General features: G+C 41.2%; 1 protein-coding gene across 1 annotated transcript in view; it reads left to right on the top strand.

Annotated features, from left to right (window-relative positions):
* LOC104962319 (receptor-type tyrosine-protein phosphatase S-like) overlaps window positions 1–7,162 on the top strand; it is a 66,701-nt gene extending 59,539 nt beyond the window's left edge. The window contains exons 22-24 of the mRNA XM_010790751.1: window positions 3,446–3,543; window positions 6,381–6,504; window positions 7,029–7,162. Coding sequence (XP_010789053.1) covers window positions 3,446–3,543; window positions 6,381–6,504; window positions 7,029–7,162 — 356 coding nt within the window. The remainder of the gene's footprint in view (window positions 1–3,445; window positions 3,544–6,380; window positions 6,505–7,028) is intronic.
* Window positions 7,163–14,949: the final 7,787 nt, after the last annotated feature.

The following is a 14,949-nucleotide window of genomic DNA, read 5'->3' as shown; positions in this document are numbered from 1 at the left end:
ATGTAGAGATGGTTGAAAAGAGATGTGTTACAGGAGTTATCCCTTTTTCTCTACCTCCCCTTCCTCACCTCCTTGTTGTTGTTCTCCCTTCTCCTTTATCCTCCTCTTTCACCACCACTGCTCCATTTCCATTCTGAAGCAAGGGGGTCTTTTCTGTGCTCAGAGATAACGAGCAGAATTAATTAAAGCGGTGGCAAACAATGGCTCGACATTTGATCACCCTGCGCACTGCCAAAGGATCATCCTGGAGAAAAAGAGTTTCTGGTTTTTGTTCTTCCCCCCTTTTCCCCCCTATGTTCTGTGATTACCCACAGACAGACTTCTTCCCTTTTTATATGTTAATATGCAACATCATAAATAGGCTTTTCGAGACAGACTGCTTTGGCTTATCAAAAAGAATCATTATATTTCTCAGGCGCATCGACTGCGGATCGAGAGATTGGAAACGTGTAATTAGACGCTAGTTTTTTTTCTGTGTTCATTGATCACGCTGTTGATTGCAGTGAAAAAATAGTGTGTACGTGGATAGTAGAAAGCCGTGCACAAGGGGGTTGTGTTAAAGGAGAGGATGAGAGCTTTGGAGTGGGGGTAGGGAAAAAAGCGACAATCTGTCCTTGAGTGACTTTGCTCGAGTACTGGTCACATCAAAGCCCTGTTTTCAATGAAAATATTCTGTTGGATAAACGCCGTGCCGTGCCGTGCAGTTTGTTAATGACTAAAGGAACGAGATAACAAATCAGCAGTTATTGACTCTTTTTTTCATTTTCCAAACAAACATATTGGTTAACAGAAATGGATGCATGAAACAGATTGGTTAAGATTAGATTCATTTGCGAAAAAATTACAACTTCTAATTTATATAAGAAATCATGCTGGTAAAGGGCAAAGTGGAATATAGTCAAATTTAGATTTTTTTCAGGCCTAGTTTCCTAAAGTATTCTACCTTAACTTTAATGGAATAAACAAACAGTAGTTACCATATCCCACTGGCAGGGCGTTATATTTTATTTGGATGCATTTTTAAACACTTTGGCCTGATATATCTCTCTAACTGTACAAGGCACTTCAACATGCAGACAGTAATGTGGGCAGTAAACACAAAATGAAAGGAATTGATTGAGTTTGACTATATCAGTAACTCACACACACTCACAAATACACAGAGACACACAGATTCAACTACACAACCACACAACCGCACACACACACAAACATTCTTTGATCTTCCCTCAAACATCCCGGTCTTGTTCTCTCAAGGAGAAGTGAGGGCCTCTCATTTGCATACACGCTTACTTATTTTCCAATACCTTTTCCCTTTGAATTTGATGCAAGTAAACTGACAACTAAATTGAAGTTGCAGTATTCCCTCTTTTTCTTTATTCTCATTTTAATAAATACCCGCAGCAGAAGATGATTAATAACTTATTTTCAAAGGGTGCCAATCTACGTGCTTTGTCAGCTCATTGAGAAACTGAAAAACAAACACACACTTTTCTCAAAATACATTTATATCATTTGATTTATTCTATTACCTTCAAACATTTCTTTTAAGATATTGAAGGAAACGTGAAATTCAACAGAGGGTTAAAAAAATAAAAAGGAAACTATAAATGCAGTAAACATTATTTAAATGATGGTGATCATTAAGGGCCCGGCTGTTTGTCAAGTAGGCTGCTAATGCAGTGTGTCCATTCATTTTCCGGGGGGTTGTCACAACATCCAGTGTCATCTCCATTTGTCTCATATGCATTGTAATCTTTGTTCATCGTCATGTAATTAATGCTGCTGCATTGTTCTGTCATTGTAAAATGAATTACCATTACTAATGAAGAGCGTCAGTGTAGAGTTGGGCTCCCTCTTAAGCGCAACAAAAGCAGCCAAAGCGTCAGTGACCCCCTTGACATTGGGGGTGATAGTAAGCATTGTGAAAAGGGAGAAATTAAGGATGGTTAATGTGATTATGCAGATTAGCACGCCCAATTACTTTTTTTGTGAAGAGATTTAAAAGTGTTGACTTTTGACCTCATCACTCGACAAGAAGAGAGACCTCTTACTCCAAATATAACAGCGATAAGTAGTGCCAGTCGCCATGCAAGGAAAGAGCCACAATCTATGGCTGCTCCATATTCCATTACATGGCCACAGCATAATGCTCCTAAATGGATTAGTGACTGGAGTGCACAGCAGTGCTGATAATATTGTAGCATGAGCAGCACAATATGCAGTGGAAATTGGAGCGAGCCAAAAACACAAAAAGTCTCACGACTACCCCACCCAACTAAAAGTAACTTATTTCTGGAAATTCTTTGAGATAAACAGCAGAAGGATTTGGGAGGAGAACATGGTTAAGTTGCGGGAACCAGCACATGAAGGGAAGTGTAGAAACAGCAGCTTGCTTGCTTTGCAATGACTGAAATGGAGCAGCTCACTGTGTCACTTCGCATCACTCACACTCCTAAACCCCCCCTAAATCCCCCTCACACCTCCCCTCCCAAGAGCCCCCAGGTCAGGGCTCTGCTCTTGTATAATTGCCTTTTTTAGAGCGGCACCATTCTAAATGTTCACCTAACAACACAGCACATCAAGAGAATTAAAGATTAAGGATACAGTATTGCAGTATTTTTGATCTGATCAAGCTGGTTCAAAGCTTTTCTCTCATCAATATTTGAATAGAGGATGGTGCTGAAAGTAATAAAGTTCAAATGTTAAAAATAATATTATATAGTAATGATTTAGGTAATGATAAATAACTTTCCTCAAAGGGATACTTCCTTTCCGAGATAGATTTTCCCCTAACAAATGATCCAGCATTAAATTATCCTCTTTTTCTCGTTGCTAACAGCTGAAAGCAAATGTACTTTTAATTATCTTCAATGAGAAGTAAAAGGCATGCTTTCAACATTTCAAGCATTCCATTGAAGACTAAAAAAGACAGTTGCATTTCTTGTCCTGTCTTTCATCATCAAGCACGCATACTTTTCATCTTGTGTCGTTCTTAACTGATTTAACTAGCTATTAAAAATAACTGATGCCTTCAAATGTTTTTCTGTGGCTTCAGTCAGCAGCATTGGTCCTATTGGTGGGTGTATCATGACCCTAATTAATACAGTTTGTGTGGGTGTTTGCTACAGGCTGCTATAGTAAATAATCAGTCAGCCCTGCTCGACAAACCTAGCTGTTTCTGAGCTCTGGCCTGGTCCAATCACGTGCCTATAACATCACCCGTCAATACATGTTTGTGTGTGTGACATTCACCATGTTCTGCACAAGCTTCCTCACCACTAAAACACAACTTCCATTGTTATGTAAGCAACATTTTCTCACCCATAAATGCTGTATTGTCTGACTTTTAAATGTTGAACTTGTGTCCTGTGTGCTTCACTAATGAACCTTCTGTCCTCTCTTACGCTGTGTGCAATTTCTCTCTACATTTTTTGGCGAGCAGGTATGATGAGTCATCCTCCCATCCCTATCTCAGAGCTGGCTGAACACACAGAAGTTCTCAAGGCCAACGACAACCTCAAGCTCTCCCAGGAATATGAGGTGAGTGAGCCAAAGGTCAAAGTTTTTCTTCTGAGTATTGATTTCTGCCTGATTGTGTTTTCATTGGAACGGGACACAATAGTACTTTTTTTCCTCCAGGGAAATGGCTGTTTTGTTGTTTTTTCCTGCTAGTCCACAATGGTGTAATAATGAACTACAGTATCAGTTGTTGTCAGCCATCTATTTCCTCAGATACATTGGCAGCCTTAACATGGCAAAGCAATGCATTTGTCATTTTCAATTATATAAAATTCCCCTTGGCGGGTTATTGCAATTTCCTGAACTCCTTAAAGCAATTGTTTTCTTCTTCTATTACTTTGTTTGACAGGGACTAAAATATGTGTTGGCATAACACTGAAAAACAAGTCATTTTATCGGAAAAACAAATGTATTTGCTAAATAATAAAAATCATACGGTCATGCACTCAACCATGAAACAAGGGGGAAAAAAGAAGGTAAATATTTCTGCTGCAAAATGAAAAACTCTCCTCGTGAAAAACAAAATGGATGTGCTTACAAGCCAATGTGATCACTGCTTTCAGGAGAGAACGTTAGAATGACTGAGAAATCAGGGGCTTAAAAACATGAAATCTTTTTTGATGAATTAAATCCTAAATATTTTAAACATTTACTTAAGAAAACGTGATAACGTAATGGCTCTACTAGGGGACTAAGCAAAGATGTTCGTTCTTTCAAAATATGGGTAGAGTGTGGTGTATGCACAACTCAGTCTGTTTTTTGGGGAAAAGCTAACTGATTGTCAGGCTTGAACATAGTGTGTGTGTGTGTGTGTGTGTGTGTGTGTGTGTGTGTGTGTGTGTGTGTGTGTGTGTGTGTGTGTGTGTGTGTGTCTGCGTGTGTGTGTCTGCGTGTGTGTTTGTAGAGGGGATAACTGAGCTGTCTGAGCTCTGAGAGCGCGGTGGTTATAAATGACACCAGAGTTGATTAGAAATCAGGAGTGCTGAATCAGCTCTCGTTTGCATACAAGCAATATCCCCTCTCCACCATTCCTAAATCACCGTGCCTGTCGCCTCGCTGCACGCCAGGCTAAGGTAGGAAGCAGGTACCCAGGCATAGATTGCTGTCATCATGCCTGCCGGGGAATGTTGGTGGATAATGACTTCTCATAGCAATCCAGTATTTCTTGGGTGTCTATTATTCATAAATCTACATCCGGGCTATGTACCAAGTGGACAAGCTTGTTCCATTCTCTGGAAAGAGAGACGTGATGCCAAAGTTGACGCTTTGCTACAACTGCAACTTCTAATTACTTGGCTTTGAGGGAACATTAAACCGCCCGTTCCTCTTTTCTCCCACTCTGTCTTTTTCACTCTCTCTGTCCCGCTTCCCCTTCACAAAACCACCCCCCAGGAAAAATAAATGACCAAATTAAATAGAGAAGTGTAATTTTAATTTTGTTATTTTCTTGATGAATGGCTGCTCGTCCAGGCGCCCTGGCTTGCCAAGCGCAGCTCTACGGGGCTTTGACTGATTGGTTTTTAGCCAGGCGGGATGTGAGGGTGGAGGAAAAATGGAGGGAAGAGGGGAGAGAGTTGATGTGGGGAGGCTTGGTTAATGATGAGGATTCAGCGAGGGAAAAGAGAGAGAGAGCGGGGCATCTCAGCTGGAGAGTGGAGATGAAGAGGAGATCATCTGACATAGAAACGGGAATGAAAAGGCAGCCACAGTTTTACTGACGATACTGAAGCCATGAGTGTATTATCTATCTTCTGTCAGGCAGTAAGCAGCAATGTCCTGCAAAGCTGGCCTTCTTAACAAGGAGCCGTCCCTCAACTACAAAAACACCAAGTCATGAAACATAAGAGGGAGAAGTTTTAGCTGTTGCTGAATTTTTGTCTGGACTTTTGCGATACACAAGTCCTACATCAAATTTATGATAACATGATTAAAGTTTGGTCGACACAGATGTGGTTTTAAAATGTTTGAGTTGATCGATGTTTCAGGGAAGTGACCCCAATCTTTATACAAACACACACATGCTCACATAGCCTGCCTTAAGGTAATCTCCAAAGAAAGGAAAAATAGCTGGAGGGGGCTGCTATAGAGGGAGTTTAAACATCAGAGGGGAGACAGGAGATGGAGAAAAGAGATAGAGAAAAGACTTTGAAGATTGAGGGACGAAGATAAGGAAAACAGGGACAAAGAAAGAGGGATAGAGATGAGGGGGCAGAAATAAAGACAGAAACAGATGGAGTGAGGCTTAAACAGAGGGAAGCTCTGATTGCTGTAACGATTGCATGGAAATTGTTAGATCAGCTTTCCAGTTGGACTTCATTCAGTCTCTCTCCGCAGCCCCCCACCCTACATTCTGAAGCCCTAACTGCAAATAACCTTCAAGCCTCCGTCCCCACACCAACAGAGCGGCAGACGCCAATGAGCAAACATCAGATCGTAATGGAATACTTAATTATCCTGACAAGGAAACAGAATATTTAACTGGAGTTCTTGTATTTTAAACAGGCAGCTGCATATATCTTTACCCGAGTGCCAGGCTCGTTGTAAGCCCTCGCCTCGAGGGGGAGATCTGCCGCCTTCATCAATATTGTTGTTTGTCATTATGCACACGCTACATTAATGATCTTGATAAAGTATCGTGTGCAGATGCTGGCAATGAGCAGATTTTCATGATACCAAGTTCCTTTTTCCTTTCGGGAAATCACACTCTTAATCTCTCTCCTTCACCCTCCCTTTCTTATTTCTTTGATAACATTCAGGTTTTATTGTTATTCCTCCCATAGCTCCTCTGATTTTCTTATTTGTGTGTGCTTGTTTTGCCTGTCTCTGCCCCCCCCCCCCCCCCCCCCAACCCCCATCAGTCTATCGATCCAGGCCAGCAGTTCACCTGGGAACATTCCAACCTGGAGGTGAACAAGCCCAAAAATCGTTACGCCAACGTCATCGCCTACGACCACTCCCGCGTCATCCTGGCCCCCATCGACGGTAAGGCACACCCATCCTCACACTCTGCATCTACACCACACGGAAGATGAGCTCAGCTCATTGCTGATCATTTGGGAAATCCTCATAATTACAGAGTCAGTTTGAGTTATTAGGAATTTATACTGGATAGACCGGATGGGGTTAGACAGAGAAGACTAAACTAGAACAGTGCATAGCAGTGCAGAACAGAATACATTAAATACAATGAAGTCCTGTACAATGAAACAAAAATCGAGAATGGACAGGATTACACAATTATTGTCTTAAGACAATGCAGTAACATGAAACGAAACCGAATAAGACATTTAAAATAGGATTTAGTCATTTATAGTATGTGAGGTTCAGATTTAGTTCAGCAGAAACCAATTGAATTTACAGAAAAAAACTGTATGTTCAGTAAATCCTGTTATTTCTGAGGGTTTGGTAAGGACTTGTTTTAGCTCATCTATGGACCCAGCACCTGTCAGAACTCAGAGTGACCAAGGAATTCAACCAGTGTTTCACCGTCCCATTTATCTCTTCAGATCTGCCCCCCTATCATGACTTCCCTCTAACTGCCCACAGACACAGTGCTGAGTATCTGGGAGCCAGACAAACTCCTCCTCTGACTCCTAAATCTCATTGGACATTGTCAGAGGTAGTCACCCTTCGCCGCTGACATGGTGCTGGCGTTGCATCACCAAAGAGACTCCTCAGAGGAGTGCCAAACTCTCTACTCCAGTACTCTCCTTTTGTGCGAGATAACTGCTTGGACTACATTTCGACATCTCGCAATAGTCAGGCCAATTTGAGGGTGCAACAACATGCATAACAAAATTATCCCAGGGAAAAAATGCCTCGTCCATAAATACATAAATTAATCAAGTCTGAAATTTCTATTTTACACTGCAGTGATTTTGCCATTAGTCGCAGCAGTAGAACAATTCATGCACGCTGCCATTCTCTGTTCATTTAGCTATGACTAAAGCCAAGCCACTACAGACGTGGTATCCGTTTTAATGACATTTGCCTTTCTTTAGCTTTCTTTGTTTTTTTCCTCTTCTCCATTCTTTGTTCTCAATGTCTCTCACTCTCTCTCTATATATATATATATATATATATATATATATATTTCTCTCTCTCTCTCTCTATATATATATATATATATATATATATATGACTGCCATATGGGGAACTGCAAATCAACAGCTGGTGGGATGTGTGCTTTTGCAAATTGTTACCATATTAATGTGTGATATCTGCTGAACACATAGTGTATGCGTGTGTTGGTGTGTGAACATCTACCCGCCACATGTAAAGTATTTAAAGTGGCTTAAAATGTGATTTTCTTAAATGCTTATTCCGTTGTACATATACAGAAATTATTGACATACCATCACACAAACAATAATGAGACTATAAAAGTTGTATTTTTTGAAATTCTCTCTCCCAACAGTTATGCAACAAGAACAAATAACTTGCCAATTTGAAGTCGGCGCCCTTGTGGGTCCAACTGATGACATAAGATGTAATATGATTGTGATCATAAAAATAAAAGCTTGGAAAGCAGCCAAGAATTCTAAAGTAGTGAGTGAGTTAGGGCGCCCAACGTCATGCACTCATTCAACCCTCTTTCGTCTCTTTAAGATCAACGAGAACATGAGATGTATCTTATATTGATTATTGTGACACAGGAATCAGGGATAAATCATTTCAAGTAATTTGCAACACCTGGAGTAAATCTGTATTGGCAGCCGCTGAAAATAGTTTATAATATCACTGAAAGTACAGCGTGACAGGCAATTCTTTTGTTACTCTGTGACTCCACACAAACAGTAATTACAGACTGCTGAGGTCATTAGTACCACCCATTTCTATGGGTTCTGACAGATGAGTAATTTACTGTCACCACATATTGACCCATTTAAGGAAGAAAGTCTGCTAACGTTAGCTAGACAATACCCCTTTCGTGCAAGACAAACATAACACTGCAACCATTGACTCAGCAGCTGTTCTTGTTCTGCTCTTACTAAGGCTGCAGCCACACAAGGACGATAACGGAAACGCACCGAAATCGTTATCAAAAAAGTCTTCCGTCCACACGCAACAGAGAGGCGAAGTCCCTCCCTTTCCGGGGGAGCTCCATGGGACCTTATTTTGGAAAAATTATGTATTGAAGTCAATGGGGAGAGAAAGATTATCGTTTGAATTGTGCCACGAATTACACATTATGATGTTTGTCAATTTAAAAAATAATTTTGCAAGTCAAAAAAATTCAAATGTGTCATAAAACTGTGTTTTAGTAACACTTTTTTTTGTGTGAAACCGCTCAATGAACTACATCTCCTGTCTCGCACCACACACCAAGAAGTCAGTATACGTGGTCTCATGCAGCTGGCTGATCCAGTAATGAGTGACCCGACAGTAAATATAAACATATTTATAACTAGTTTAGGTAGTTTGAGAGGTAATTAAAAAAGCTAAGGGTGATGATCTAACTTGAAGTGTGTGTTTTGTTCCGCTCATCGCTCCATCACAGCGGGCGGAGCTGCAGGTTATCATGCAGAGATGCGTGTCTCCTCTCCTGTCCGATTAGACTTCACTCACGTTTATGTCCATATCGATCAAATCTAGCTGGAAGCTCCTGCTGGGTGCACTGTGCTGCGAGATACCGGGACCTGGCTCGAAACACTGGGGCNCCAGCTGAACATTCAACATATTTTGCTAAAATGTTGTCTTTTTACACATCAAACATGTACACTGAAGAAGGTGTGCCAGCAGAACACATGCAGTCAAGACGATGTGTAAAAAGACAACATTTTAGCAAAATATGTTGAATGTTCAGCTGGTCTTTATTGATTTCCTGGATTAGTAACCCTGGACTCATTGTCTTGAACTCGCAAGTACAAGAGATTGTATTTATTTATTCATCTCTTCAGCCCCCTCTTTTTTACTCTTGCTATACAGTAGGTGTACCAAAACTAGTTGAAAATGTCAAAGGTCACCTCAGAGGCAGGCGCAAAGGAAGAGGAACAACAGCAAGATCTGTTGCTGATACTGCCAAGCGTATTCTTCACTGTCTCATTACAGGGCAGCCACTGCCAGCCTGCATACTGGCTCCCTCCATTTCTCTACCTCTGCCTTGTTCTCTCTGTCTTCCTCTTACTTTCCTCTTTGTCAAACACACGCGCATGCACGGCAGACAAACAAACACACTTAAATACACCACAAGCACACATCGGGAAACTAACTCTGACTCTCATACACACACATACCTGCTCATGTTTCACTATGTGTCTTATTCATTTTTCATCCAGCCTGTCTGATGCCCTGAACTCACCTCTTTCTTTGAAATGAACGCAAGAAAATAAGCATTCAAACCTTCAACACCGAAACAGCTCGGCATTAGCACTACAAAGAGAAAAGCTAGAAGAACAACTGACCACGGACAAATCAATGCAAAATCAAATATAAATGTAAAAACTAAAAAGCTTGCATCTGCAAAAAGTAAGTTTTAGTAGAGGAGAGTTTTCTCATTATATGTTTGTGAGAAAATGTAAAATGTAGTTTTAAGAGGTTACAAAAACCCGAGGGGTCATGAACGAACTCAAGGGGAATATTTTACAAACCTAAATGTGTATTTGTGAAGAAGCTTATTTTACGTACAGGGAATACTGATGAAATGAATAGCAAGGAGGAGCAATATTCTCTATTTTCTGTCTTTTAACCACTCTAATCTCGAAAACTGTTTCTTCTCTTCGTGTTAGCCTGGGCTCAAATAAATCCAAAACTATTTAGAAATTGCATTGCATCACACAAACAGATGAATTGCGCTTTTTCTTAACTCTGATTGCAAACATCCACCAACTAAGTAATGTGTGGCGATCAAAACGTAATGTGAGTTTTACCTTTTTCAACCCCCTTTTCTTTCCTTATTCCTTTCTCCATTTAATCCTTAGCTTACAAATGTTTAAAAGCAAAACTCAACACGTTTCTAAGAACAGCAAATTATTTTAATACTAAGATAAAATATGTTTGTCTATTAAAGGATATACATTTGAAAAAGAATAAGCATACCCACTATGTAGGATCTAGACCTTATGTGTTCCACTCCCGAATAACGTATCTGAAATTGTATTCTACTTCCTGCAGTTTGTTTAAAATTGACACTAGAACATAATGGTGGAGATATTGTGAGAGAGAGTCAGAAAAGGGTAGGTGGAGAACATTAAACAAAGGTGAAGACAGGAAATGGAATGTCTTAAGGCTTGGCCCGGAGCTACAACTGGTTGAAAGAATGATTGGTTTCAATCCCTTTAGCTTTGACTTTTTCCTCTTGCTGGGGCTCACCTTTTTCCCCTTTCATCATAGCTCGTCCGTCTGCTTCACTCCCCCATTCCATCCTGCTTTCCCAACCCTTGTCCCATACAAAGGTACCTAGAATTCACTGGGCTTGATCTATGCACAGACTGTGCATGTAGCAGGATCCAGAAGCCCATTAAAATTCATCATCACCTGCTCCTTCACAAGTGAGCGGCCAATTAGCAGACAGACTGATCAAACAGTAGGCAGGCTGCGCCCCAACTCCCCTCTGAGTAATAGTGGGTGCGTTCCCAAACCTGACCGTCACAGTGTGGCAGATTTTTGGAGTTTCCAGGCAATTTAAAACCACCAAATGAAACGGCACATGCAGCGTGTCTGAATCCCCGTGCAGCAAAACAACAAAACCTCACTTGTGCAAACAACGTAAAAACAATTAAACCGGTAAATATGTTTCCTTTTTACATGGTTGGACATGGCTGAATCCAATAAATATGGTAACGCTTTTTTTCTGCCAACAATTGTAAACATTTACACAGACTGCTTTTACCTTGGCTGACACTAGTTTTCTTTACATTGGAACAAATGATTATCAAAAATAAGATGCACCAGAGAAAGCAGGGGAAGAGGGGTTGGAGGCAAAAGAAAAAAAAAGAAAAAAAAGATATACATGTCAGTGCTGTGGATGCAAACCAGACTTGTAACTTGGCATACACAAAGAGAAAGCAAGATGATTGGAACGGTTTCGGAGAGAGTAAGAGTGCTGAGAGATGGAAATAGAAGGGTGTGTTTGATTGGTTCCACCTGGTTGGGAATGGCAAAGGAAAATAAGCAGGATGTGAGTGTGACTGTGTTTGTGCACAAAGGTGTAAGGCTAACAATTAAGGTAATGGCTAGGTCTGGTATCATATGGCAAAACCAGAAAACGGCACTGTGTGTATTCTCATGTGTGTCTGCTGATTTAAACAGCCCAAACTGCAGCTTCATGGCTTCACTTCTGAGACTCAATAAACTTGTTTTCTTTTCTGCTTCTAGAACAGCTCAGGCTTACTGTGATCTGAATGGTGTTTTTTCCCAACATAAGCATCATTGTTTTTCATCAACAAAAAAAAAAGATTATCATACCAAATCTCATCAATCACATTTACTCATTGGGATGCCACAGGGGAGATTTGCTACAGTAGTCATAGGTCTTAAGAGTGCGGCTGTGTAAAATACAAGCACACAAAGCGGGATAGCTCCCCATGATCTCCCCACAACAGCATGAGCTGACAGTATCCCAGTGGCAACTTTGTCTTTCTTTGCTTCATACGCTTGTCAGTCCCTCTCCAAGGACTCCCAGAGGACTGTGTGCAAGTCTTAGTGGAACCAGATGGCCCCCATCTTAGGTATTCAGCTGAGGCAGTGTAGCAACAGCCAAGGAGGTGTCACACTCGCTGCTAAACGCACCCTGCCATCGCCACCAACACACACACACACACACACACACACACACACACACACACACACACACACACACACACACACACACACACACACACACACACGAGAAGGTGGGGTTTTGTCATTCTAAATATGGTTTAAGTTAAGCCTGTCTCTATTGTATCTATGAATACAAGTATGTGGAATTTGATTGTTTCAGAATGTCTGTATCCTGTTTAGTGTACATGTTTTTGTAGATGTAAGTTATGGGTATGACCAGTATGTGATGGGAGACGTAATGTGTGTGCACACCGCTAGTATGTGTGCATATCTTTATCAGCGCAGACAAGCAGTTAAGTATGTGGCTGGTGAGCACTTTGCTGTTGTCAATTTCCTTTCAAACACCAACCCAGTAGTGTCAAGGCAGATGAGTTTTCACTAAGACAAAAAAAGCTGGTGGACAAAAGGCTTGTGTTTGTATGCATGTGTAATCAACAGGGACTTGCATGAGCCTGTTTACAGCATGTGGAATGCTGCTATTGTGAGTGAAGAATGATGTCTATTTGTACACAAGTTAAAACAGTTCATGATCATGTGTGTGTTTATGGAGCTTCATGACCCTTTGTTAGTAAGCATGTACCCAGGCAAGCATTACATTAGTGTACAAGTCATCCATGTTTGTTTAAATGTATCTTATTCTATTTATGAGTGGTAGCAATGTTGTTCATGTAGCTGTATTTTTCCACAAATTAGATCGACAGCTTTCCAGCCAAGTCACCCATCGTGGCGACCCATTTTCTGCCTCTCCAGATCCCATACCACAACCCCTCTGTTTAGTCGGGATGTGTCTCTTGTGCCTTGTCCTATATCCTATAATCCTTTGCCCCTGTTCCAAGAACCCAGGTTCAGCTATTGTCCTCCTCACCTGTTCTACACTGCCAACTGTGAGCAACACCCCCTGTTGTCTCCCTTCATCTTTGGCCAACCTTTCTCATTTTATTCCCTTATTTGTTCCTCTGGTTTGCTCCACTTCCATGTCTACATTTATTTCCTCCCTACATTCAATCATTATCCATTTCCCTTCACCCTTAACACCTTTCTCAATACAATCATTTTGTGTTTTCCTTGGATTAAATGACATATCTCTTCTCTCATAAGTTCTCTCTATACTATTCTGATAAAAATTAAAGTGGACCTATTATGCTATATTGGAAACATATATTGTAGGGCCATACCTATACAAAACATGTCTAAAGTTTTGTGCTGTGATCTACCAAACAGATCACCCATTGTAGCCATGCCTCATACTGCTCATCATACCCCTCTTTTGCAGCCCTGTTAGAGAAATGCGGATTTTGGGTCCTTAGCTTGAAAAAAAAAATGCTAATGCCTGATCAGAATTCTACCGGAGATAAAGTTAAATTCTTCTTCCTAATGCATTAATGCCTTAATGCAAGGGGGCCCAACCTCATTAAAGATTAAAAAAAAACAGAGAGAATGTACTGCTCTCTTCATCTGCTGCTCGTCTTGCACCTTTACCCCCCATCATCCCCACTTTCATGCTCTTGCATGGGCAGGAGAGCTGCTGTCTTCCTCTAGGCTCAGGAGGAAACCTTGTTGAGCTGATTCCAATAACTTTTCATTTTCCCTCTGCCCCTGTGGACCGCCTGGGTTTGCCCTGTGCTTCTTTTCACACACACTCACACACTGTGTACAAGCACACACCATGTGCACATGCCTGGGCTTGTAGTGGTCTGCTTGTTCCCTGTTTTGTTTTTTCTGTCTGTGTCAATTGTTTATTTTTAAAGGATGATTTTCACAGCAATCCATACATTTGGTTCTGACTATGAATAACATATGTTAAATTAACATAATTTGAAGTTGGTGCTTAAAGCACAAATCTGGTGATGGAGACTGAAAGTTTGAGTCATAATTGGTCGTGTCCTTAAATGTACTTAACATAAGCTTACTGCTTACTCAATGTACATCAGTCGGCTATGGTATAAGTAGAAGTTCATACATTTCAAAATGTATCAAGTTTAAGGGCACCTGAGGCACTCACCCACACCCTAGTAGCACCCACCAGCAAGCTTCCAGGATGGGGGTGTGTTGCTAACAATAACCAACCCAGGATGCTGGGCCAGGCTTCCAAACGCTGGCCCAACACCCCACCCCACCACACTGCCTGTGGATTTGACAGCCAGGAAGGCCTAGCTTGTGCACTGCCAGCCAGCCAGCAATAGCTCAGCTTCATCCAGCCTTGGAAACATGGCAGATGGCGGCAGGAGAGAACAGAAGAGAAGGCAATGTGTGTGTGTGTGTGTGTGTGTGTGTGTGTGTGTGTGTGTGTGTGTGTGTGTGTGTGTGTGTGTGTGTGTGTGTGTGTGTGTGTGTGTGTGTGTGGGTGACTGTATCTGAGGCATACAGAGACAGGTAGAACGAAAGAGAAAAAGTGGCAGTGTGTGACCACAAGCTTGCCTATAATACAATCCTCCATGACCTCTAAGCTACAGCAGAAAAAACAACAGGAACAAAGTGTATATATACTGTAGCAACGAAAAAAAACCTTTTATATATTGCTGAATCTAAACTAGCACGTATAGGGACAAATCAATAAAAAGCCCACGAAGTTCAGTGGTTTAGTTATTTTACACCTGCTTATGTGTGAGAGTGTGTCTGCAGACACATCTGTCCACCACTGTGCCCTGACTATGTGTGAGGTGA

The sequence above is a fragment of the Notothenia coriiceps genome, unplaced genomic scaffold (assembly GCF_000735185.1).
Source record: "Notothenia coriiceps isolate Sejong01 unplaced genomic scaffold, NC01 NC01_scaffold00034548, whole genome shotgun sequence".
Classification (NCBI taxonomy): domain Eukaryota; kingdom Metazoa; phylum Chordata; class Actinopteri; order Perciformes; family Nototheniidae; genus Notothenia; species Notothenia coriiceps.
The sequence above is the reverse complement of the archived record's forward strand: the minus strand, read 5'-3'. Positions and strand labels throughout refer to the sequence as shown.